The sequence below is a fragment of the Embiotoca jacksoni genome, unplaced genomic scaffold (genome assembly GCF_022577435.1).
Source record: "Embiotoca jacksoni isolate LCO1_2020_lvr unplaced genomic scaffold, fEmbJac1.0.p SCAF_18, whole genome shotgun sequence".
Classification (NCBI taxonomy): Eukaryota; Metazoa; Chordata; class Actinopteri; family Embiotocidae; genus Embiotoca; species Embiotoca jacksoni.
The window spans coordinates 11900831-11928330 of record NW_027185318.1 but is presented as its reverse complement, the minus strand read 5'-3'; the positions used below and the strand labels follow the sequence as shown (position 1 = coordinate 11928330).

At 43.6% G+C, this 27500-nt stretch overlaps 1 protein-coding gene across 2 annotated transcripts in view; it reads right to left on the bottom strand.

Annotated features, from left to right (window-relative positions):
• The window catches only part of akap6 (A kinase (PRKA) anchor protein 6), a 169197-nt gene that overhangs the window by 7518 nt on the left and 134179 nt on the right, over nt 1-27500 (bottom strand). For both annotated transcript variants that reach the window (XM_069152819.1, XM_069152820.1), the window contains exons 18-21: nt 13741-13824; nt 13305-13457; nt 2255-5278; nt 318-1583 (exon numbers count right to left, since the gene is read on the bottom strand). In XM_069152819.1, the coding sequence (XP_069008920.1) occupies nt 318-1583; nt 2255-5278; nt 13305-13457; nt 13741-13824 (4527 nt within the window). The remainder of the gene's footprint in view (nt 1-317; nt 1584-2254; nt 5279-13304; nt 13458-13740; nt 13825-27500) is intronic.

Below are 27500 nucleotides of genomic sequence, written 5' to 3'. Positions count from 1 at the left end.
GACAGATGAGAGAAAAGGACACGAAAAAGAAAAAGAGGAGAGTGATGAAGAGGAAGAGAGGGGGTGAAGAGGACGAGGAGGACGAGGAGGAGGAGGAGAGGTAGGAGGAGGAGGAGGGGAGGTTCATATCGGCACCTCTCACGTCCGTCTGGCCTAAGAAATGGAAATGAGAGAAGCGCGCGGCAACCTCATTACATCTGCGCCCGCTGAGGGGCTCGGCTCGGACTAATACCTGGAGTTAGAGAGGTGAAGTGCAGTATCAAGGCCTCGTATAATGTCCCGAGATAGCACATCGGGCTAATACACGGAACACTCACCTGCCTCGCCGTTGCAGCCTTCCCTTCCTGCTGCGAGCCGCTCCGCCCTCCTCTCCTCCCCTTCTCCTCCTGCTTCGCCCGCTGAGTGTCCGCCTCTCCTCGCCTCCCCCACTCCTCCCTATCTGCCTCTCTCATCGGCGAGCAGTTAATTTTGGGATTAATACGCGTGGCGGTGGCGGCTGGCTCTTTTGAGGGATTTGTAGTGGAGCTGCAGACACTTATCTTGGTCATTACGGCGCCCATATTGGATTCAAGCGTTTTAGTATCTGCCAAACATTCGGCTGCGGAGGAGTCTATCGGGACGACACGCGCCCGGGGATTAAGATAAGGAGGCCCCTCATTACGACTCCTCTCCTCCCGCGGCGTGCTGACACTCGCAGCGGCCGCGACTTCTCCCGCAGCGACATCACAGAGGAGGTACTGGTCCTCACCTCGCCCCTCTTCCTCGGCGCCAGAGGACAGGCGGGGAGGAGGAGGAGGAAGAGGAGAGGAGGGGTCGTCTTTTGGTTCGGAGCCGGGCCCCCGGAGGGAGGTGGAGTCGCCCGGTGAGGGCGGAGATGTGGAAAATGAGCTGTAACACGGCTCGGGCAGAGGAGAGAAGGAGCTCTGTGTTTCCTCTGTGGGACTTGATCCTTGCAAATACGGGTGATCCCGGTTTTCATCCAGCACAGACTGCTCTGAGGGAGACACGCAGCTCGGGCCGTCACCTGGTTTAGAACCGGGCCCCTCTTGAGAGAAATATCGAAGATTATCGTTGAAGTAAGGCAAGTAAGGCGCGCTGTCATCCAGTTCATAGCCAGGGCCCTGCGAGGAATCCTTCAGAAAGAACCGTCGTGGTTTCTTGGTGAGCACCATGCTGTAGCAGAGAGGCGGGCCGAGGTAAACCTCCTCCGTGCAGGCGGCGAACAGGGTCTCCTCGTCCCTGATGTCGGGGCTGGGGGGCAGAGACAGAGAGGGGCTGCCGTCGCGGACGACCAGGTCGCCGGCAGGCCGCAGATCGAGAGCGCGAACGTCGCTCTTGGACTCGAGGCTCGGAGAGGAGCGCTTGGAAGACAGTTCGGTGCTCGGGAACGGCTCGGGGCTTGGGCTGCGGAGGCCCTGCGTCGGCGTGAAGTACGACGGGATGCTGTAGGGTGCCGGGGTGGAGCTCTTGTCCTCGGTGCACTGGCTGACCTCACCGCAGTCGCTGTCGTGGGAGGAGAGAGACAGGTAGGAGTAGAAGTCTCCTTTCCGGAGGTGGAGAGGCCTGTGGGAATGTTCGAGCACCTGAAAGGAAGAGGACACGGAAAGTTTATAAGTCGTTTGTTGTTATCTGAATTCCACAAAAAAACATTTTGTGTGTCCACAGATGCTGTACGATCAAATCAAAAAGGAACACGAGCAGCACTTTCATTCTGCATCGTATTTGTTGTAAATGTGATTTATTCATGTTATTTTTTAAATTTAAAGCACCTAAAAAAAAATCAAACCATCAAATCTTGATTTACATATTAATATTTTACACTTTTATTTTTTTTTTTTCAGGAGGAGCAAAGTTTTCTGCCTGATTTCTTTTTCTTTCTTTTCAGAAAAAAAAAAAAATGATTAGCTTTTAGATGACTTCACTCGCAAAAGATCCCGAAGAAGTTATTACATCCTGAAAGTTATGATCTGTGATGCGATTTATTGAATTACTTCGACTCAGTGAACAAATTAACTGAGATAACTTTTGCTCCCTTTGGATTCGTTTGCCCTCCGAATGTACAGAATATACGAGGTCAAATAGGACTTCAACTGTTCCATCTCCAAAAACAATCAATTATTACATTTGTCAACAAATGGAATCATTTTTTGTTTTGTTATTTCTATTTTATTAGGCTTTTGCATTTGTGTCTTTGTAAAGAAATCCATAAAATCTTGATCGTTGTGTGGATTATTTTAGAGGTTTAATACTCTACCTTGTCTCTGATCTGAGCCAGCGATGCCGGACCTTGGTCTGGGACCGACCCAAAGTTCTCCGTCTGGTTCGTCTCTTCCGTCTGGTTCTCCTTCATTTTCAGCGCCAGTGAGGTCATGTCGATAATCTCCAGCACAAAGTCGTGGACGTTCTCTTTCTTGCTCTCGCCACGGGCTTGGAGGGAGGGGGGGAAGGGAGGGTGTTTGCAGCAGACGGAGTGGGAACCGTGCCACTTTTTGGGGGGCAGGGACGAGTCTTTGTCTCGGACTTCCCTCCTCGTCTCCTCCGTCACAAAAGACGAGAACTTGAACTTCTCCTGGATGGTGATGGCCTTCCTTCCGCTGGCTGCCGGCCCGGTGTGGGGCGAGGCGTCGTGGGATCTGCAGTCCTCTACCGGCGAGAGAGAAGGAGGCGAAGGGAGGGAGGCGCTGTGGCAGGGCAGCTCTCCCCTCAGCTGTCCCACCAATGAGGAAGCCCGCTTGGACGGGAAGGGAAGGAGCTCGCAGGACGGGGACGAGCAGAGCTGCTTCGTCGAGTTCGATTCCGTTTTTACGATCACGTTGCCGACGTCCTGAACCGACTCTCCTGTTTTGGCGAACACGTACGACTCCCTCAGAGACTCTCCTTTCTTCGTGAACACGCTCGACTCCTCTCGGAGGAGCTCGTCATCTTCGTCTTTCCCCTTTAAGCAGCTTTGGTCTACGTTTCCGTTCTCCACGTCGTCCACAAACTGGCTGATGTAGCTCCGCGTCGCATTCCTCCTGTTTTCCTCCTCTTCGTCCTTTTCTCTCTTTTCCCTCTTCGTCTTGTTGTTGTTACCATTGGTGTTGGTTTCTATTGATTTTGCAGCGGAGCGGATGAGAAAGCAGCGCTGCTCCTTGTTCTGGGAAGAGGACGGGAGGGTGGAGGACAGGTTGGTCCCACACTGCAGCTCGTCCCGGAGGCCTGCTTCTGTTTTTGAGGAGGAGGAGGAAGAGGAGGTGCGAGGAGATCGGATCCAACTCTGCAGCTCCCTCTTCATGTACTCGAGGCCCAGCACATAAGGGCCCTCCATTCCCTCTTCATCATCATCATCATCCCCGTCATCCTCGTGACCGGAGGACGCGCCGCTCAGCCTCTCCTCCTCTTCGTCCCGGACGCCGAGCTCCTCCTCGGTGAGAGTCAGCGTGGAGGAAGACAGGAGGTCGCTGTCGTCCTCATCTTCGTCCGTGCACGCCGACGTACAAGAGACGTTCACCACCATGCTCAAACTCGCCGCGTCGGCTTCATCCATGCCCTGCCCTCCTCTGCTGTTACCATGGCAACGTTTCCCATAGGAGCTTGCATTGGCGTTGGCGGCCACGGTGGGATCTTGGAAGAGGTCCCGCTGGTTTCTGAGCATGGCGAAATCTTCCGACCCCAGAGACGAGTCCTCGGTGCTGCTCAGCTCTGTCAGGGAAGCTGTCGCCGAACTCTCATTGATCAGCGACGGCGGCCCTCTCCGCGACGAGCCCAAAATCGCCGAGAGCGGGGCGAGTCGACCGCCGAGGGAGGGCGACACGGGGAGTCGGCAGCTCTGCGGGGAGGTGCTCCGGAGTGTCATGTCGGAAACGCTGCGGGTCATCTTCGCCGCCAGGGGACTCTGGATGTTCTCCAGACGTTTGAGGAGATCGAGGGTTCTTCGGCTGAGCTCCCCGGAGGACGGTTCTCCTTGCGCGCTTTCGACGTTCTTTTTCTTTCCTGGTTCGCCTCCGTCGGCGCCCCTACTCTGGTCTGGCTCCCCAAGACTGGCGAGGCTGCCTCCGGTCCCCCCATCGGCGCTCCGGCACGGGATCAGGCAGCTCTCCAGAGAGGCGCTACGATGCAGCGGGTCTTTGGAGGGGAACAACTCCACACCTAGCGCCAGCAGGGATTCCAGAGAGGAGCCCTGAGATAAAACTGGACTTGACGCCCGGCGGCTGAGAGCAGGAGGAGTCTCCAGACCGTTGTACGGCTCAACTTTGAACTCCGGGATGCCACTGCGCGAGATGAAAGACTTGGACGAGTCAACTCCGAGTCCTCCTGCCTCAAAGTCAGAGTCCGAATCGGCGGGTGTCAGGATCCCACGTCCATTGACTAGGATTTCAACAGCCTCGCCTCCTCCCCTCTTGCACCTCCTCCGTTTCTCCTCCTCTCTGTTTCTTTTGGTTTCACCTCTGAGTTCATCCCTCCTCCATTCTTTCTCCTTCTTATTAAATTCCGTCTTTCTTCTGTGATTGTACTTGGTGATATTGTTTCTGTGCAGAATCAATTGTTGCCCACCCACAGTCTCGTCATTCCTCTGCCTCTTTTCTTCCTCCTCTTCTTCGTCCCCCCGATCCTCTTCCTCTCCGGGGACTTCAGAGTTTGTTGTCGTCATCTCCGTGTCTCCCATATCGCTCACGATCCCGCTCTCACACTCCGACCGCCGACTGTTCGCCGACTGGCCGCTTCCTCTGCCGCCCTCGCACTCCCCGATCCTTTCCCCTCCACGGCTGTTCGACATCAAACCTCCGAGGAGGTCCGGGAGGGATTCGATGGAGGAGAAGGAGGAATCTTTACTCAAGCTCTTCAGCAGGAGTTTCCTTTTTCCCGATTTGGTTTTGTGCAGTGAGGAGGAAGTGTGAGGAAACTGAGGCTGCCTGTATAACTCAACATTATGAAGGCTGTAGACCTGGTAGATGTTGTTGTTGTTAGGTGGGACAGTTTGAGAGGTCGTATTGTGCTGAACTTCTAATAAAGGTCCTCCCCTCGTCATCTCAGGACGCTGCCCGGAAGGGACACCGGTTCTGATGTTGACGGGCTGATTCCCATTGGACAGACCGCTGTCTGAGGGCAGATTTGAATCTGTGGGGAGGTTGTGCGTGAGGTCGGGATCTGGTACTTCTTGTGGCTCTGCCTCCGTGATTGTCATATCTGTTTCATCCCATTCCCAGGAGTCATCCGGCACCGGTGCCACTGGACCAGCTAAAACCGGGCTGATCTGGTGGAGGTCCACTAAACCCGGTTCCAGGAAGTTCCCGGGAACCTGCAGACAAAAGGAGAAGAAATGAGAAAATATGTCTTAAATTGATTAAGAGTGACTTCTGAAGCACAAACCATGAACCCACAACATCTGAGGTCTTATTCCTGCAAGCATTTTCAACCTCTTTTCTCTCTCTAGTTATCGTCTATGTCATTTTCAGGAAGTGCCGCAAGGACAACTCTTTAAAAAAACAAGAATCAAGTGTATTTTAAATGAGCCAGGTCACTGATGGAGCAAGGAAAAAGTCATGAATGAAAAAGTGGAACCAGGTACAGCATTTTATTCATGCAAATGCTTTGCATATAGTAATAATAAAAGTTATGCGCAAACACAGAAAATAAATAAATCTAAGAGTTTGACTGAAGTCCATCTGACATTAATTTATCTTGATTCCGTAAATTACTAAACATCTGATTTAAAACTGTTGCCAGTATAAGGTGAATATGTCGCCTACAGAATAAAGTAAATCTAAATTAATAGCAGATTAATAACTGTTTGGGGCTGTTTACAATTTACAGTAAAGCATTGCCGAGAACTCCATCTTAATAAGTCATTTTGGCAATTATTGAGCTCTAAATCAATAAGGCTCGAAGATTACTCAAAGCAGGTGTCAGTTTACAGACACTGGTGGAGCAATCTGACTAATTACATCTTATTTTATGTTACTGACGCTTATTTCTCAGACATTTCTGAAACAGGTCCTAATGACCAACATTTCTTCTTTTCAGAAAGCTTAATGTGAGGCCAAACAGCCTGTTCAGACCAGAGGATCCACTTCATAACTGCGTCGTTGGTAAAGAAGGGAAGTTCTCAGTTGTGATTTAAAAGTGCATCAAGTGTTTTAATTTGCGGCATCAAACACTGTGGAAGTACAAGTTGTGTTGTTTCTTGTTTTGGCACCAAGCTCTTTGAAAAGGACACGCTCTGAATCCCGTGCCCTTCCGGAGAACGCGGTCTCATGTTTGAAAGAGATGTACTGACACCCGACTCTGACAGAACGTGTTCTGTGATCATTTAAAACAAGTTTTTTTTTTTTTTTTTAAGAAGTAAAACCAGCCCACCCCAAAGCAATTGCTCATAAATCTCAACACAAATTATTCCACTCTGGAACAAAGCGATGAATTATTCAAAAAACGACTTCTGAGAGAAAGAGCACCAAACTGAAAACCCCAAAGTAAATACGTAATCAAAAGCCTTCAGAAAGCTCGGCTGTCTAAAAATATGCTTAGACACAGGAATTCTTTCCTTCCACAGACATAATTATACAAATTGCTCCGCGTCTCGTTAACAAGAGAGGGGGGTAATTCGTATTAGCCATTCATAGCCTATTAATCTAATAAACTAGTTGGCTCTGTGTGTGAGTGTGTGTGAGAGAGTGTGTGTGGATATGGCTCTGTGTAATGAATTTCTATTAGATTTGTGTTTATTCCCCTTGTGCTGATAAGGGAGATGGGGGTAATGACTGAACTGGGTTTTGCCACAGCAGACGCATTCAAAAACACATTCAGCGTTGAGAGGAGAGGCTATCAATCAGCCTAATCCAATCAAATCGAGGATTTGATGACCCACAAAAACCTTGTACATAATTTATATCCATAATTTATCTAATTTCTATAATTTCGCCACAGTTTATGGCTCAAATGCGGGTACTTTTACGACCGCGGATGGCGGAGCGTGGGGACTCCCGGTGTCCGGCAAAGCCACGGTGTTGTTAAAAAACATATTTTTTTAAAGCAGGGAATAACTCTAAAGTGTGGTTGGGAACCAGCCAGAGAGACGGAGTTGGCAAACTAGCAGAACAGACAAATTCACCAGTCAAGCATCAGTGATAATTTCCCAGCTAGACTCCAGCAACACGCTGCGGTAAACAGTTGGTCCAAATGTCCCTGCAGGGGATTTTCTGCAGGAATTCTGCAAATATAATCCCACGAAGTAGATGGTTTTTTTGTCTTGTTTAAATGTACTACAACTAGTTTATTTCATAACTGATACTCAAATTATTTACACAATGACATAAAATTCAAAAGGAAATACTTTGCTCGCATATTTAATCGAGCTGCCTACGCCACTAAAAATGTTCGGGGTCGACCAAATTCTTACCCACTCAGAAGGAACCCGTTCCTGTTTGTTCAAGATGACCATCAAGAATACTTAAGAGTTGACAAATCAAACAAAAAAGACGAATAAACTAAAACATGCAGGTTTGCAGATTTACCATCAGTAAAATCATGAAATAACGTGGGAAGAGATTCACTTGCACTCAGCTTCGATGCACCTTTAGGCTGTTGAGGTATGTTAGGATAAAACCATAAGCATTAGAATAAAATAAGCGTTCATGTCATTTCATGTCAGTCTGCTCGATAACCAGCTGTGTGTTTCGTAAAACCGGCAAAAATAAACCAGCGTTCCTTCCTGTGATCATATTTACATGAACATCAGAGTCTGGTGTTTACTTCCTTAATCTGAGCCTGAGCCTGTGTGTGTGTGTGTGTGTGTGTGTGTGTGTGTGTGTGTGTGTGTGTGTGTGTGTGTGTGTGTGTGTGTGTGTGTGTGTGTGTGTGTGTGTGTGTGTGTGTGTGTGTGTTATGTGCATGCGAGGGACCTCCACTGTGTGTGAAAACAGGAAACTTTTTCCCATTAGCTCTGGTTTGACTGCTCCCATTTGTTAGCATAGCATCTGCTGGAAGGCCCAAGGAGAGCGCAGCTATCTAGCAGTGTCTGGGTGATTATTCATGTGCCTGCACTCCTCCCGGAGCCGTGGTGCCGCCGCTTGAGTCTCTGCTGGCTCTCCGCTGTAGCAGTTGTCACAGCGCTGAGGGAGCCCGGCGTCACCGGTCTGATTCAAAAATGAATGGAAGCGCGCAGATAAATCACCTCCTCCATGCAGAGTGGAGGAGCAGACAGGCTGCTTTGAATGTAATTGCAAGCGGTGAATGAAAACCCCTCCATATGTTGCTCGTAACGCCGCTCGAAAACTATATTTCATAATTGTGAGGAAACTGTTCTAAAACATAATTTCCATATATTACGTTTGACGCACAGGTAGACTTTGTAAAACCTCATCCCCACAACACCCTGCAGCTTTAATTTAGACTCATTTACATCAAATCAAAGACAAAACAGCATCTTTCATTTACTTTCTGAGCAGCATCGACTCGCGGAGCGCGAAGAGAAGAAAATGGGTCTCGTGCTGTAACGATGCAACCCCGCCCACCTGGAACAAAATCCCATGATCTGAGGTGGGTCGCGTGGATGAATCTGGTTGCATGTTTGTCTGCTGGTAAATCAAATAATCGGCTTTTTTTATTCATGGCCCTGAGAGGATGAACCCCAATGTCCTCTACTTCTCTTCTAGTGTCCACAAACACTGAAATATATAACGTCAAATTTTCCTTTTTCTATTTTATAGAGAAACACAAACCCAGAATGCCCTTGAAAGTTTCTATTGGAAACAGGCTGACATATTGTTACTGCGCTGGCCAAAATGTTTTCACATAATTTAAGAAAATACAGCTTTTACGGCTCAACTTTTGGTAGTGAACATGGGGCACTTCGGTTTCAGTGTTTTGTAATAAAAGTCCATAGTGTGGAGTGGAAGAGGACGCCACAGCAGCATCAGGCATAAACATGGGGTTTAATTGACCTACAGGAAATACAAGAAAGGGGCAGAGTCTCATTATTTACCTCAAATAAGAATGAAACAAGTTCCCAAGGCCAAATATTACATTTTCAAATCTCGCTTTTGTTACTTCTGACCACATATTTGATTTACCTTGATGTGGAACGTAGAGAAAGAGAAATTATTCACGTTTTAAGATGCTCGACGTGGAGAATGTTTTTAAGGTTTTGACCAATACAATTCATATTAAAGCCCAATAAATGACTCAATGTTTCAGCATTAAAAAACACTTGTCTGGCTTCTTGCACTGCAAAATTGTTCAGAAGACTTAAAGACAGTTTCAAGGAATATAAACACAACAATTCTGCAAGTGCAAGCTAAACACGAGTACGCACAAATGTAACTAATATTAAAAGTACATAGATACGCCACGTGTACTATTAATCCCTTCCAAACACAAACATATAAAGTGGTTCAATAACATGCACAACCTGCGTTCCCACCTGCAGAAACAATTACATCTCAGTGAGGCGCACAGCTAAAGTCCAAGACACGCACAGCAGCAGCCATTTGTGCGCAAGCAAGCCAACTCATTTACACACACACACACACACACACACACACACACACACACACACACACACACACACGCACGCACGCACAAACGCACAGAAACCAGGAGAGGACAATCGTTTTATCATTGAGCAGAAGTGTTCATTTATAAACTAAACCACCCACATATATGCCTTCTGGTTCCTTCTCTGCCTCCCTCCCTCCCCCTTACTCTCCCCTCTCTCTTTATTCCACTCCCATCTCCAGTAGAAGTGAAATTACTCTCCAGCCAGGCAGCGAGGTCAGAGTGTGTGGCCTCCGTTATTTGTCTTCTCCCTCCTCTACAATGTTTGAGTGTGTGTGTGTGTATTTGTGTGTGAATATATGAGGGAGGAAGAAGAGAAAAGGTCCCTCCAACCTCCAGCAGCACCTGAGGAGCAGGATTAGGTTGATTCTTGCTGCTTTTCCAACACTCATAAATGAGTCATCACATTCTCAACCACTCAGACCATTCAAAGGCCTGTCAGAGGTGGTTCAGTTCAGTACAGTGTACGCACACACACACACACACACACACACACACACACACACACACACACACACACACACACACACACACACACACACACACACTTATTTCCTGTCTGTTAACAGTAACACTATATTTTAGGGGTCAGCCAGATCTTAATAGTTTCTCTTATATTTAATTGTAAGTTGGTAATATTTATAGGGAAAACTGAGAGAAATTTGAGCAGCGGTTCTTCGAGGGTTAGTTTGGGGATACATTTTTTCATCATTATGAATGTACAGATCGTAGACTGTATCTAAAAAATGGACTAAGCCTCCGTGAGGTCTCCATCTTGGCAGTGCCTGAATCCGTCTCCCAGCTGATCCAAAAATGGGCAAAGAAGTGGTGCACGGGTGGAGCCCTGCAGGCAGCTTGCTAACCACCTGTCACTCAAAGCAGCCCCGTCCTTAATTATGCATAACTCAGAGCCCAAATTCTATAAAAATGTACCTCCTGTCTAATTTTCAAAGGGAAATTGGAGACCAAAACCCTCTTTTGTTTATTTCTGCTGTAAAGTTGGACATTATAACATGGCCACTCGAGGAATGGCAGTTTTTGGGGCATCGGCTTAATTTTTTTTTTTATAAACCCCCAGAGGTCACCGTTTGACACAGACAAACAAAATAAACCTGTTATCAACCTAACAAGGTTTCAATTAGCTTATAAATATCTGAGTGGGCACACGTAAAAAAATTGGTGAAGAAAAGAAAAAACAAAGCCAAATCTCAAAAATATATCTTCATGCTTGGCTGAACTGGAAGGTGTGTTAGAGCCATAGACTAAATTGGTTCATAATATAATCTACACTTTGATAAAATTGCTATCATAAAAAAAAAAAAGACCCAAAACGTCCTCCCACACTTTTTACCTTCCTCTTTCCTTCTCTTTCACCTCTGTCTGAGCTCTCAACACATCATTATCTGTCAATTATTTATTTGTGTGTGTGTGTGTGTGTGTGTGTGTGTGTGTGTGTATTTCTACATGCGAGCACCTTGTGTAACACAGCACTGCTGAGACCTAACAACTTTTTATGCTTACGTAAGTGTGATTGTATCTGTGTATAGGTGAGTCTCTGCCAGACCCCTTCACCTTGTATCCAAATGCCCCCTCTTCCTCCTCCTCCTGCCTCCGTAGAACCATATTCATCACTATTAGAAATCCATAACAGCTGCATTCTGCTGCAGCTTTCATGCCTTCACGTTACATCAACTGTAGAAAGCACTCATCTCTCTCTCTCTCTCTCTCTCTCTCTCTCTCCCTGAGCCTCGTCCGGTTCCAGCTCGGCACCGGACGGCTCCCCCGTGAGCGATTTTTCACTTAACACCTCCGGTTCTCGTCGCTTCACATCCTCACACGTGCCGAGCCGTCATCCTCGCTGCGTTCCCAACCGCCGCTACGATCGGCGAGCAAACCTGAAACGTGGAGTCTGAAACGCTCCATCAGCTGCAGATTTTTCTAACAAGAACAAACCTTTTGGCAACGCACCGTCATGGTGCCCAGACATCCATGGCTTTTTTTCTTCTTCTTAATATGCAAATAAAATCTCATTTGTTTTTTTTCTGTTTGTGGAGGAGGTGACAGAGGAAACATTGCCTTTGTGATACTGATCACAGTGGAGAACTGGCAGATTAGTTTTTTTTATCAACCGGCTGCCTCTGGACTGTTACACTGACTCAGACTGGAGTTGACATATGCAGCTTCTGCCTCTGTGGGCTTTTAAAAGTCAAAACGCAACTCCTTTTTGCTCTGATAGCGGCGCAGCTTCGGGGCGTTAATGATATTTAGTCTGCTCGGATATTAGTCTGTTGTTCTATCCGTCTGAAACTGGCAACCACTGGTCACATGTCCATGAAACATTCCGGAGATGATCACGGTGCCCTGAGGACGATTCCTAATGCTTTCAGTGACCCTCTGATTTTTCCTGAAGTGAAGCTCTAACGAGGATTAAATTTAGAAGTTCAGACAAATTACTAAAATCTAATAGGGCACAATGAAACGCAATTTACAGATCAAATTCACGACCCCCAGAAGATCTCTGGACATAACATGATCATATTTCGAATTTCAGAATACCGGAAGCAAAAGTGTGCAGAGAGTAACAAAGAGTAAATAACTTACTATCGAAGTTTAGAAAAACATTGGAAATAACCAGGATTAAAAGGTAGTTTCTAATGCCCTGGAAACAAACTTAGAGATGGTACCCAGGAAAGCAGCCATTGCTTCTCATTCTCCCATTCACACACACATTCACACACCAATGGTGACAGAGCTGCCATGCAGGGTGCTCACCTTGCCATCGGGCTTGAGCAAGGACACGTTGGCGTATGGATAGGAGGGACCAGGTATTGAACAGCCAACCTTGCAATTAATGGGCAACCTGCTTTACCATCGTGAGGTTCAGGAGAAGGAGTTCTTAAAATGTACCATCAGCTTGGCCAACTGCATGGTCAAAAAACAGTATCAGCTAATAGATAATCTAAAAAAATAAATAAATTGAGGATTTCACTGGCAAAATTTGCAGAGCCAATTTGATGTCATGGCAGTTTTGGGAACGGGGAGCATGAAGAATGGGAGTGGGTAGCTAAATTTAGTTTGATTGTGGTTAAATATCAGTGAGCCATCAATGATAACAGACAAAGCAAATCAATCATGCCATAGAAATAGACAGGTCAGAGGATTGCCCCGTGAGGAATTCCACAGGTCGGTGAAAGACAATTGAATATTTTGTCAGAATCGTGATGGTGTGTGAGCTAAAGAAAACAAATGTTTGAAATAATTCAACCTTTAGAGACATGCAAAGAGGATCTACTGTCAAAAAGCAGCTACTGACTGAGTGACAAAGGTTTCGGGTAACCCATTAGAAATACCACCTACTCCTCAGTACAGTTTGCATTTGACTGTATCCACAGAGCGTCAGAGAAGACGTTATCATCTGACCACAAGCAAACTGTTACTGAAACCTCACTAACAATTTACTTTAATGCTTTTTGTTGCCCTGTCTCACCTGGGCTACAAATAAAAAGGTGAAACCACTTCCTGATTGTGTGAAAGTTGGTGCTTTGTTCTGGAGTTGACGCTCATTTCACAAAACATTACGACACTTTTTCGGGCTGTAGAGATTGTTCTATAACCGACACGCTGTAGCTTCAATCACGGAGCCATCTGTCTTTCACGGCGCATTTTAGCATCAAATCAAATGCTGACATGCTCACTGAGTGTAACAGCGCGTCAGCTGACTGCCTGCAGTGTAGAATGAAGGATGTAAAGTGTAAATGTCAGAGCGCTCTAACCTGCTGCTCCCCCAGTTCTCGCTTCAGTCTGTTCTGCCACTGCAGTGCCTGCATCACGATCGCCTCCCACCTCCTCTCCAGGTTGATTGACAGCAGCTGCAGGGCCTCACGGTGCTGCTCCGCATCCGGGCCCACCTCAGCCATGGGGCCCGACTGTCCCGGGGGTGGATATTAGAGAGACAGTGTTAGATGTAGTTAAACTTTTTCCTCAATTCACAACAGTCATGATGGTCAGACTTTGATTCACTCAAAAAAAAAAAAAATTTAAATCATTATTTTCCCTTAATGTTTTTTTAAATATAGTAAAAAAAGAAAAAAGAAAAGTGATGATAAGTCAGCAATTGAGTGTATCCGTCTCTGCTAGTGGTTTCAAACTCCCCTTTGATTTTGTCGGGTCAGCTGTGACGTCATGAAATTTGTGTTTTCTTTTACTCACCTGGCTTTGTTGCAGCAGCTTCTGGCAAAGTTTCAGAACAGAGGCGACTCCCCGGCGTCGGGCTCGAACCTCCGAACAAAGGGACTGGATGTCCACATGGAAGAGAAGAACAAGGAAAAAGAAGCAAGGTCAAAATAAGGCTGGAAATATTCTAAGATAGGAACCAAAATAATGGAAAAAGTAAATCACGTGTCAATAACAACATTAATGCCCTGCAACACTCCCTGCTTTGATTAAGACCGGAGTTAGTTTTAATATTTGTTGGGTTTAATTTCTACTGTTTCAAAGGTTTCCTTATTCAACTTATTTATTGGTAGTTCTGATGTTTCTATTGTCTTTAACTGAGAAACCTTCTTGTGAGAACGTACTTACAAACGCACTGAAACCAATCTTGACCCAACTACGTGCATAACTTCCACCTACTATAGTGAAGCGGTTGAGATAATCATAATAAACTGTTAGTTTGTTTCTCCGCCTGGCAGGCTGCTCGTGTTCCTGCAGCGTTGTCACCATGCCCCCATATGCCAGTCATTAATTTGGTGAATACAATGTTATTTTTATGGGCAGAAATTATGGACATATGCATGAAAATGAAACCTAAATAGTGGCAAAAAACAGAAGAGTCTTACACGATAAAGCAACAAGAACAAGAGGTAGCCACATTTGTTTTTATGTATTCTCTCAATTCTCCGCAATTCAGCGCTGTTAAATTCAGGTCATTCATTACAGTTTATTAGCATAAAGTCAAATCCAGCACACAGCTCCTTGATCAGCAGTAACAGTGCATAAAATAAATGACAACAGCCAATATTCCCCCCTCTGCTTCCCTCTCGGCTCCTGTCTAATAAATTCAAAAAAAGAGGGAAAAAAAGAAAAGAAAAACAGGGATTGGCACTGCCTATTATAAATCACTATATGCTGATGAGTTTTCACACTCAAAGGTCAGTGTGTGTGTGTGTGTGTTTGCATGTTTGAATGTTTACTCATGCAGGCGTGTGCACGAGTGTGTGTAGAAATGTGTGCGCGCAAAACATATGCATATATTTCTGTGTGTGTGTGTGTGTGTGTGTGTGTGTGTGTGTGTGTGTGTGTGTGTGTGTGTGTGTGTGTGTGTCTGTCTGTCACAGAATAGAGGGGACAGCCTTACTCCTCTGCAGCAGGGACCAAACACGTCCAAGCCCCAAACTATTTATGCTAATCCAGCCCGCTCGCTGAAAAGCACTTCCTTTACATTTTCTTTACATTTTTCCAATAAATATTAAACACTATTACAATGAAATGGGATTCTCGTTCTCTCTTTTTCTCTCTCTCTCTCTCTCTCTCTCTGGCGTGCATGCACGCTCACACTCGGCCTCGTTCTCACACACACTCAACACTTCTTCTGTCTTTCATCTCCTCTTTCTCGCTCTCTTCAGTTTAGCATATTTGCGGCTCGCCTGCTTGTCTAAACAGGAGATGGGGATGCAGAATACAGCAGACAGGATCAAGAGAACAAGCCTGGTGTGTGTTTGAGTGTGCGTTTGTGGGGCTGCTGATAAATTTATTCCAAACAGGAGGTGTGTATTACGTTGAAGGGGGGAGGCTCTATAACAACAACAAAACGACTGAGTGATACTCGCTCTGCGCCAAATAACTGCAGCAGACAGCGCGGAGGGAGCACAGGAAGATGAATTAGACTAAACTGAAGCTGGAACAATAATTCAGCCTGTTATAGTCAGAGGGTGATGCTCACAACTCGAAAATCTGCTTGAAAGTCTAACACTAATTGAGAAATATTCTAAACTGTGTAAATTACCAGGATTATTACAAACATAAGCAAACCCAGTATCCTGGCAAAGCACGATAGCCATACTTTGGGCTGGGAAGGCGTGAAACTTATGCATTTTGTAAGCATGAAACTTGTACATGTGTAAATGTCATGAAGGATCATGTGACCGAGGTGCTGCAATGGGAGGTATTGAGACCAAGTACAATCGGCATTTCTTCGGCATCAATCACAGACTGCCATGCAGGATGAAGAGGTTTGAATCCAGGAGGTGACGATGCTTTTCTAGAGTTGTTTTTTGCTTCCGAAGCCCAACCATGTTGCTAAGTTTCCTTTTCTTGTAGATCACATGGCTCTAAGCACACAGTAGGTTTGATTTTCATCCACTACAGGATAACGTGTAACTTTCACGCCTAGTGTGACCAAAGCGCTGCAGTGGATGGGCGTGTCTATTTCACGCTTTGCCGTGATACCGGGTTACAACATGAACTGCTTGCCTGAAAAGGTTCTCAATACAGTCGTCTACACAAGCCGTGTAATGACTCAAACTACACCCACACTTTTCATTTGTAACTGCAACCCAAAGTGAAATTATAGACTTTAAAGACGCCCTGCAGTGAAAATCCAGTTTTTAAACTTGTTAACATGTCCATGTGGGGTTTTTGTAATAGCTTGAAGATATATCATGAGTGAAATAAGCAGTCGGAAACATGGATTCAGACAGCCACGGCTTCATACGTCATATATATGTCCTTGTTTACAGTTTCATGCTAGTTCTGATGTGTCCTATTGGTTTATGAGACAGTTAATGCCTGTTAGGCCTCAAGTAAACACTGAATGTGCTTACAGGAAATCTCTGTGGGGGTACGATGAGAAAACAGACCAAAGGAGCACCCTGTATGTCATCATCAATATCAGTATTATGTCCGCAGGTTGGAGAGCTTCAGGGATGAAAACTTGTTTGGAATTTTATTTTTGTAGAGAGAAATGAAAAAGACAGAATCCTAAGTCTCTATTGTTTTTGCACTGCTGGTTCTTTATGCACTGCCCCCTCCCCTCCCCCGCTCCCTCTTTTTTTTTTTTTCCCGTGGACCGGTCTAGCCTGGCTGGGCCCATATTGACTCAGAGGGCTCTACAGACACAGTCAGACAAATATTTGCTAAAAAGCTTTTCTTCCAAAATACATGGGAAGCCGTGGAGTGGCCGCAGAGAAAGAGATGGAGGATGTAGAGTGAAGGTTGAGACGGGAACAGAAAAGCCCCAAAAAACATGTGTGGGATGGGTCGATGGAGAGGAAAAAGAGTGTAATATAGAGAGTAGTGTGAAGAGAGAGGAAGAAGATTAAAGTCAGATATAGGAGGGTAGAAAAGATTTAACAAAGACCATTAGATGCTCCGTTGATGTTGCTTCTTTGATGTTCCAGTGACAGACCGCGGCTCAGGATGAAGCTGCTGGGATGGTAGTCACCATGTGCATTTTGCATCAAAAATCCAACCCTAAAGTCGGCCTCAGTCGAGCTGCATACTACTGCTTTGTCCACTGCATTACACAGAAAAGTAAACTCCTTTACCCGAACTGTAAATGAAGCTGCACAAACTCTGATAAACACGCTGTATGCCGAGTCACTTCTTCACAATAAAAGCCTCCAACTAATTCACCCGTGAAATGCTTTTATTCTGAAGCAGCAACAGCAAGAAACGTTTGGTTTGCATCAGCTGAAGAAACCTTTGTGCAGCTGAAAACAATCAGCAAACAGTACAATGAGGCCGATTCCAAAGTGTAGAAATGGACAGAAAGGCAAAGCTTAAGTCCAAACCACAGACATTCAGGGAGAAGCTGCAAGAAAAAACACGTCACGGAGTTTGAGAAAAAAAAATCCCGACTTGAAGCTGTGCTACTCTGCTGGAAAATAGACTATTGCTCAATCCAGGTGCGACATGAGATTTCATACATGTCCATAGTTTCTTAAACCCACAAACACAGTGAGTGTTAGAGGACCCTGAATATCATGAGATCTTGTTCCCGAGTGAGAGATCGACAGGCGAAATGGCACAGTGTAATGCCGGCGCACTACCAGACTGTTGCGGTTGAAAAAGAGCTAAAGGTAAAGCTCTCAATTTATTCAAAGCTCCAAACACACAAACATGAGACCAGTTGTGGTCATTCAGCATCTGATCTGCCTCCTCTGCTGCCAGCCTGAGAAAACACTGGATTACATATCTCAACTGTATGGCTGAAGCGTGAAATAGACACGCCTGCCCACTGGAGCAACACCCGAGATAGACACGCTTTGGTCTGTCAAGATGTGAAAGATACACGTTTTCCTGTGGTGGACGAAAATTAAACCTACTGCATGTAATTTGAATGAAAATTTTACGTTTAGCAAAAAAACATTGGTTTGGGTTAGGAAAGCAAAAAAACCCCCTCAAAAGCAACATTGTCACTTCCTGGATTCAAACCCCGTCGTCTTTCTTAGTCTGGTCACCACCGAGCAGCAGAAAATAGAGCGATGGATGACTTGTTTTAGCTTCTTTGAGTCATTATTACTCACACGAACCCTCATTCCTCCCTGTTTGTTCCTGTCCTCTGTTTTTCCACATGGTTGTGTTCAAAGTCGATCAACAAGAGAGACATGAGAAGAACCGGTGATGTCTTTATCTCCTCATTTGTTTTCCACTGTCTGTCACTCAACATTGTCTTTCAGGAAGGGTGACCGACTCAGGATAAACAAAAGGAAGAGGATCTGTTCTCCTCTTCCTCTAATTCCCCCTTCACCTCTCTCTCTCTCTCTCTCTCTCTCTCTCTCTCTCTCTCTCTCTCTCTCTCCCTTTCTTCCATTCCCGCCTCTCTCTCTCAATCTCCCGCTCTCCCCCACTCCATCCTCCTCTATCTCTCTCATTCTTAAATCTCCCTCTCCTAAAACAAAATCCTCTTAACTCTCCTCCACCTCCTCATCTCCACAATCTAATTACCGAGACCTGCCGTGAAGAGAGGGATGGAGGAAGGGAGAGAAGGGATGGAAGGAAGAGGAGGACACAGGTAGAGGAGAGTGGAGGTTGTTAGTGTGGTTGCTATGTCGGCCTTTTTCACGACTTTAGAGCACTTTGAAATGAGAGAGAGATCTACAGTAAGACGAGACCTGTAGTGCCGGTGTCGTTACGATACAGCAACTCTGATACTGAAATCAAAACGACTCAGTGATTCGAAACCCTTTAACGACTGTTTTTCTACCAAATCAGTTTTGTCGTTTCACAAAAGAAGCTTAAGTCTTCAATGATTCACTACAAAACACAAGCAGCAGTACTTTGCCTATATAAAATAATTCAGAAGTTATCCATTGGAAAATCTGCAATCAGCGAATACCAGACTATGAATTTAAGCAGATATCCAAAGCTTGCTTTTAGTGCGTGACCATTTTTTTTTGTTTTGTTTTTTTGGTGCTAAACATTTTGCTCTCTACCAAAAAAATGTATTTGATACGCAGCCTTAGACTTAACCAGACATGCAGGGATGGAAAAGAAAACCTTGAGAAAAGATGAATGTGCAAAAATGCTGGAGAAAGTGAGATGAATAGAAAAAAAAAAAAAAGTTAGAAAGAGAGTAAGAAAAGTATTAAAAAGTAAAAGTACTGAAATGTAGAAGAAAGAAAAGAGAGAAAAAAGATACAAAGACAATGAGACAAAAAAACAACAACGTGGCGAAAGGACGAAAAGTAAAGGACGCTGTAAAGGAAGGAGAGACAGAACTAAAGAAAAACGCAGAGAGAGAGAGAAGGAGAATTTTTGCTGCCTGCGCAGTGACCCAGTGGATATTTCAATCAATTACCATTAATTAGAAATCTCTGATTAATTCTATTTGTTGATTAAGTCAATTAAAACCACAAGCACTCGTTATCGCACAACGAGCCTAATGAATTCCTGTCGACAATTTGTTCCCACACATATTCCCACTGCTGTTGCTAATACCGCCTAAAGCTACCCAAACTTTGTGGTTTGCATTTCTCCCGCTTTTTTCTCCTCAGCTGACATTTGTCTTTTTTTTTTTCTTTTTTTTCCCCACTCCCTCTTTTCTTCTTTCGGTACTTTACTAAATCTCCCTCCCTTAGTCTTTGCTGCAGATTCATTTCTTCCATCCGTCTAATTGAATTCATACGAATCCTAAAGTGACAGTAGAAACACATTGTGCTGCAGAGGGTTTGCTCAAAAGCACCTTGATGGGTGTCAATGTGTTCAGGAGGCCCTTCCTTCAGGATTTTGGAAGCAAAAATTCTCCACTCAAAACTCTAAATTTAAGGTCAGGGATTCCCAATTTCGGGTCTGGGGACCCCAAAAGGTCCTTCAAATAGGATGGAAGAACAGTGTACATGGTGATACACCAAGTCCACAACCATCCGAAGATTGTAAATGCTGTCTCGCAGTCAAATTGGTTGCCAGTGAAATACCAGCGGGTAACAGGAACATAAAGTTAAATTCACTAAAATATGTAGGATCTTTAGAGGAACTTATTTCTAACCCATCAGATCTGGTACTATTATTATTTTCAGGATGTTTGGGGCGATTAAAAAATGTTATCAACTTTCACGTGTATTGTAGTTCTGATGTTGTGAAACCTTTGACGAAAAAAACGTTTTATCAAAGTTTATTTTGTCCTTAAGTCAACAGGTTTTCTTCACACAGCAAATAAATAAAGGAGTGCGTCAGTATATTGAAAATTGAGAACAATGTTAATGCGACATTTTGAGTGCAATCAGAAAACTGTATCGGTGCAAATAATCCTCTGCTTTATCCAAAAATGCAAATATTTCAGAGTCACCGCCAAAAAAATCTAATGTACTGTAAAGGCGGTGAGATGGACGGGTTGTTAGAAGCAGATCCTCTTTGCACTGAAACAATATAAACAGACACCTGCCTGGAATACTCACATACAGGATGATAAAAGAGAAAGTCATAATGTTTCTTTTAGTAATTTCTGTCCATTAAAACACATTTTATCTACCCGAGTTGACTTTATAACCTGTAATCAAATTTATCAAAGGTTTAAAAGAAAGTATTTTCACGTGATCACCACCTTCATTCAAAACATATCAGAATTTGCTTGAAAGATGTGCTACGTATCGTTTTGTAAGATTTCTTTAAATGGGTCAAACCACATTATGGAATGAAACTGGATGCCAAACTGACCCAGAATCCACGTTTCCTGCTCTCTGCTTCTTAACGGCACGTATAAATGGGGTCTGAAAGACAGCGGGATTCATTAAGGGCTTTTAGAGCAATTCACTGGAAATGGAAGCAGACAATAAAGTAAGATGTACCTCTCCCACTCACTTTACAGCTGTCTGTTTGTGACATTTATGGCAAAACCTGCCAACCCATATGCATTAAAATATCAATTTAATACTCTGACAAAGTGAGAGCTCAAATCCAAAGGGAGATATTTGTGTTTTTTTACTTTTGGATTTCTCCTCAATGACTCATGTTAAGGCCAGACATCAGAGGTTGCAAAGTTGTGTGAAGTTGTTGAGGTCATATGAAAAAAATGAGGACAAAGTGGAAGATTCTTGTAAAAAAAAAAAAAAAAAAAAAGTTTTTGACATCATCAAAACCATTTAGAAATCATAGGAAAAGACTCCACTTATAACTTCCGATCACGAGTGATGATAATATTTTTTTTACAGCAACAAAATGTAACATTTGCTGAGGAGTGGCAACAGCGGCCTCTGTGGCCACAGATGGTAATTACAGGATTGCGGTGCATTAAATTCTGCTTCATGACTGCACTTGCACAAGCTAATAGCAACAGCTTTTAGCCCCACTGTAACTAGGCCTCGACTTATAGAATCTGGGGTTATATACACAACCAACGTCCATTTCTGCTTCTAGAAAGAAAGAAATACAACATTGAAAAATACTTGGACATGGAAAGACAATCATTCGCTGTCACCTGCAGCTGGCTATTCGAAAGTATGAGGAGTTCAACAAACCTTTGTCACTGAAAAGTGCACTTTTTGCAAGAGATCTGACTATTTTACTAGTTACTCAATGCAAGAAGAACCAGCGTTTGGGCGGGAACAAAGGAGATACCACTCCCCCTATTACAAGCGATTATAGCATCAAAATTATTTTGACGTCATTATTTTAGGGCAAAAAAGTTCCATATTGTGGCTGGAAGTTGCCGGACTTTTACTCAGCTTCATGTTTCTTTGCTGTGATTATAGTCTGGAAACCCTGATTGGATTTTAGGTTTGGTCAGCCACTCGGAAAACCAGATCAGTTAATCAGTTAACGGTGAGGGCTGCTCCAAAAGTTTCAAAATGAACCCGTGGTTTACGTCCTTTAAGAGACTTTCTATACAGTGTGGCCAGACTTGCTTATTCCACACAGAAATTTTGGGTCTGTTAACATCAGTCTAGTAGTCGACTGATTAAATCTCTACATCCATTGCACAAACAGGAAGTTATAATGCATGATGCGGCATGACTTGTGCTGATGAAGGTGATGAGGTGTGTTTGAACTTCGGTAGAGCATTTTTCTGGTCAATAATTGCCACATTGGCCCAAATATAAGACAATTGTGTTTTTTGGGATATTAAGTTTGAAAAAGTATTATTTGAGGACAAAACAATTGTGTTCAAAACGTCAGATATTCTTTTTGAATGGAGAAACATGGCCTTTAACAGAAAATGCAGCATTATGTATGAATGTCTTATAATTGAGCTCATCCTAAATTTTGGACAACCCAAATGGGGTTGGAAAAACCTAAGAAAAAGTTAAATAATCTTTGTTTTTTTAGATTTTAAACAATAATTAAATTGTTTGGCAGAACTGAGGCTTTGTTATACTACTGGAGAACAGACAATCTATCTGTACAACGTGTACTGACACGTTTGCAGCATGCTGACACCTTGATGGCAAAAATGATGTGATATGTAGTTGCTATCAAAAATGCTGTAAATAAAAATCTTGAATGTTTTATTGAAGGAAATGTTTGAAAGAAATCCACCTCTGACAAAAAAAAAAAAACACTCCACAGCCCTCATGTTGAAAGTCAAAATGGATTACCGCTGACATCATCAGGTCTCATTGATTATCGTAAGTTATTATCTGAAGTCCATTTCGCCCGCTCGACATGCGGTGACATTTTAGGGATGAAAGCTTTACTCTTAAAATATTCAGCAGCAGTAAACAAATGGAGGATATATGAAGTCTTTGTGAGTGAAAGCATTTACTGTTCTCACTAATGCAGCAGAGCGAGCGCGCCGCGGCGACTTAAAACGCTTCTATCAATAAAATCCAATCTCCTTCTGTCTGTCTGCATTTTTCCGTATATTCATCTTTTCAACTCTTTCTCTCATCCGTCTTTTTCTTCCCTTTTCTTTACAGGCCGCTCTCTCTTTCCTCGCCGGTCTTTCAATCTTTTTTTGTCTCGTCATCTCTCTTGTTTTTTCTCCCTCCTGACCACTCTCAGTCACTCCACCTCTTTCTCCTCCTCCAATACTATCTTCACCATCTCCATCGTTCACCCTGTCTTTATCTTTTGTTTTGTCGCCTCTCCTTTCTCCGTTTTAACGGATGAAAGTGTTTTGCCTCCTGTCTGCATTTCTCCTCCTCATTGGTGGCTTCAGGGATGTTTTAGCTTTCTGCTATCGCCACTAAAATAAAAGGTTGCGGATCTGAGTTGGTCAAAAATCTGGATATTTTAAAGCATTGTTATTTTCGCTACCTCTTCTCTACAAACTCTGACATGCTCAGAGGTTTTGTTTATTCTCATGTCAGCTTTGCAGCAATACAAAAAAACCAAAAAAACCGTCATGGCTGCATTTATCTCCAAATTTGTTCATTTTAAATTCTTCCGGTAAATGAAGAATTAACTTGTTCCTAAATGGGGTGAAAAAGTTCCCCTTCTTTTTGTAGCTTTGTAGATAAATGTAGCTGAGACTGAGGACTTTTATCGACATGATGTTCTCCACAACATGTTTAAGGTAAGAAATGTGCCAATAGCCTGATAATAGCCCAACAAGCAACATAATAATTATGATGCATTCTTGGCCATAAGTATGGATTTTGACTTTACTTTTTCCCTGTTATTTCATTTTGAGAAATTTCAGGTATTACTTCCACAAGAAAAAAAAAAAAAAGACGAATTGGAGAAAAGCCCAAAATAAACCTGGCTTATCTTTTTATCCATCTTGTGAACCTTCAGGTTTATCAAGTTGAACATTTTTGGGCACCAAATCGACTTTTAAAAGTCTGTCCCACTCACGTCCAACGCAATGCTTCATAACTTATACTCACTGTTGTTGAGTATAATTATCTGAATCTGCTGGTTGCACCTTTTTCTGCAACATATTACAGGTTGATGTACACCTCTGAGAAGCTGCTGTTGGTCAAAAAACTGCCTTTAAACAAGTATTTTACTGACAGTGGAGACTGAACATCCACTACATGGATAAAGTATCAGAGGAAACAACACAAAAGTAATTCTGATATTGTTTTATTCATGCAAAGTTTTAGGATGATTTGGTTTTAATGTAGGCCTGTGTAAAATTGTAAAAAAGTAAATGTAAAGTAAACATCAGATTCAGTGAAGACATCCTGACAGAGCGAGGTGGCATTAAGTTAAATAACGATCATTAAGTTGTTTGGATGTGTCAAGATGTTTACAATAAAGTCCCTGAATGTTCTTCTGTTTCTCTTCATCATCCCTTCAATCTTTGTTTCTTCCTTCTTTTTAAGCAAATTAAATGTTTACTGTTTCCTTTTCTATTGCCATCTTTGTCTTTTTTACTTTCCTTGTATCTCTTTTCTTCTCTTCGCTGCCATCTCCGTGTTTCCTCTTGTGTTGTTTTTTTTTCAGCGTTTTCCTCCGTTTCGGCCTCTATTCTGGTTTTTTTTTGTGATTCTCTGTCTGTCTCCACTCCTTTAGCTGATGAAAGAGCCGCGTGTTTTCTTCTCCTCCCGAGCAGACCGAGATCAAAGTCTGATCTGTTTGTTGGTGCCGTTACCGTGGCAACGTCTCACCTGTTTGCTCGCCCTCAACCCCTAACGAGCAACTCTTAACGAGAAAACACCTCTTCAAAACACCAACGGATGCACACGCCAAACACACACACACGCACGCACACACACCTTCCTGAGACATAAACACAAACAGAGCAGCAACTGATAAACACACACACACACAGACAGGCATAATCAAAAGACACTCTCACACACACACACACACACACACACACACACACACACACACACACACACACACACACACACACACAGCAGCCTGTGTTCTTGGCAGGGAGTCGGTGGATCTTTAATCCTCATCATGCAGCGGGTATCGATATCAGAGCATCGCTGTCACCTTCTATTAGCTGCCTGAGTGACACTGGAGGAGGGAGGTGTGTGTGTGGGGGGGGGAGGGGGCTATGCTTTGGGGAGGGAGGTGGAGTTTGTCAACTACAATGCACATGGAAATGATGTGGTGACTCGCGATGGTCACTTCGTCTGCAACAAAGCAAACTTTCAGCATCTGCAGGATACATTCAGAGGATCGAAAACAAAATGCTTGCTGAGCAATAAAAGTTCAGCAGAGAAGATTCCTGGGTCAGGCATCTAAAGGAGAAAAGATGCAAAGATATCAAGAGAAAAAGAAACGGGGTCATTTTAGTCCATCCAAGAGGATTTATAACAGGAACCTTGGTGAGCTCTTTGGAGACGAGACCAAAAAACGGTTGTCCTCGGATCTGGCTGGGAGACGTGTCCTTCAAAGGCACTTTATAAGTTCTGAGTGCTATATAAGCATTTTTATACGATGCTGTGACGGCTGACTGGAATACAGTACGGACATTAACATGTAGACATCTATATACAGGGCTGTGCAAAAGTCTTAGGCACTTTAGAAAATGAAAAACTGTCAGGGAGGCGTCTGATTGTGCCTTAAATTCAGGAAGGCAATGAGCCCAAAAATCCAGACAGATTCAACTATCTTTGGCCACAAGAAGAATAAGGAGTCCTGCAACAGATGGTCTAAACCCACAGAGTCCTGATCTCAACATCATCCAATCAGTCTGGCATTCAGAAGACCCCGAGACAGTCGAAATCCACGCCAGAAGTTCTCCAGATTTATCTTGATTGTACACTTACGAGAGTTGATTGCTCCTGTCCATTGTAGCTGCAAAGCCACTAAAAACCAGTAAAGTGACCACACTGTAAAAAAACGTGGACAAAATCCCAAAATGCTAATATGAGTATTCTGCAGTCTGAGTTTGGAATCTGCACCCTGGATGTCACAGACACGTTTACTGCCAATTTGTTGTCGTGGCGACAGACAAACTTGTGAATGCCACAAAATATCAGAGCTTGATTCTTCCACTCGAGGTACCTGTAGTTGTTGTTTCATTTTCTCTGTGTGCATGTTTAATGGACTTCACTGATGATTGTAAGGTGTAAAATCATACGAGATAGGGGAAAGAGTTAAAAATGTATTAAGTGTAGTAAGTGCATTGAAAGTGTTCTTCTGCGAGAAGGAGAAGAATAAAGATACAGAGGGATGAAAAAACAAGGCAAATGCTTTCAGAATAGATGTTTTCAAGAGAAGAGCTTGGATCAGTCGATAAAATCACCATAAAAATATTGAAGAATATCTAAATTGTGTATCAATTTATTGAATGTCAGAAGGGAGAAGACGGTGAAAACAAAGGATCATGGGTTATAAACATTGGAGGTGTGAAAGATCTGTTGGGGTAGTGAACAACGTGAGATGGGCGGGGTCATAAGTCATGAAAGGCAGAAGAAGGCCAGGCATATGGGGGGTGAGGGGGGGGGGGGTGGTGGGGTTCCACATCTCACAAACGGCAGGAGGAAGGAGAACTGAAAATAGAAACAGCCCGGGGGAGGGAGGGTATATGTCGCGGATGATGAGTAGGGTCGGGGAGGGGAGGGGGGGGCGGAGGGCAAAGAGCATGATTGGAGGGGTCTGGGGTGATGAGGGGGCCATGGGTAAGAAACAGTAGGGGAGGACGGGTTCATCTACTGTCGACAGCAGGGGAGAGAGGGGGCAGCCGAACAGATAACAACACCAGGAGAAAAGAAGAGGAGATGCAGCATTGGATGACGGATACAGAAAAAAAAAAAAAGACGAGGAAGAAGGTAGAGAAAGGAAAAAGAAAAAGGAGTTGAGACAGAGAGAGAGGAAACAGAGACAGGTAGGCAGATATGAGACAGAGGGGCTTCACTTCAGACAAGCGAGTTACACGCTCACACTCGTATCCACCTATCTGTGTTAGCATCTGTTTGTGTGTGCGTGTGTGTGTGCGTGCACGAAGAAGTCGCCTCCTAACAGTGTGTGTCTGTTTGACACAAGAAAACTGACTTTGAATATGAACATGAATCCATTTCCAAGAGAGACAGACTGAGAGAAATGAAAAGACAAATGGATAAGACCGGTGTTGCCTCTATTTTTGTACGGAAGGTCAAAGAGGACAAAATTTAAAAAAATGTGTACATTTCATTTTTTTCTGATCTCTACAGGCATCTTTCGTTCACAAACTAATTCTCTACAGGTCACAATAAAAGCCTCATTTTAAACTCGGGCAGGACTGAAACAATTGGTTGAGCCACAGTGAAAAATTATATTTCATAGATTCAGTACGTTTTTAAGAGTTTTTAAGCAAAAAAAGTGACGTAAAAAAAGCTGCAGATGATGTTTTGAAAATTTGCGTTAAAATTCCTATTTCTGCTTCTCCTGTGTTTTCTCTTTTTAGTTTTTAATTGATTTATTGATTTTTTTTTTTTTTTTTTAAAGAAAATAGTTCTGTAATTTGGGACTTTTTGTTTTTATTTAGATTTGTTTTATTTTAGATGCAAAAATGCTAAATAACAATGGTGTTTCTTCTCAAAGTGTGGAGTTAACAGACAAAAAATATAATAACTTAATTTTACAAATAATTTTGTCTTAAAATTTATTATTAAACTAAAGAAATAATATTTGTATAAAATCAAAAA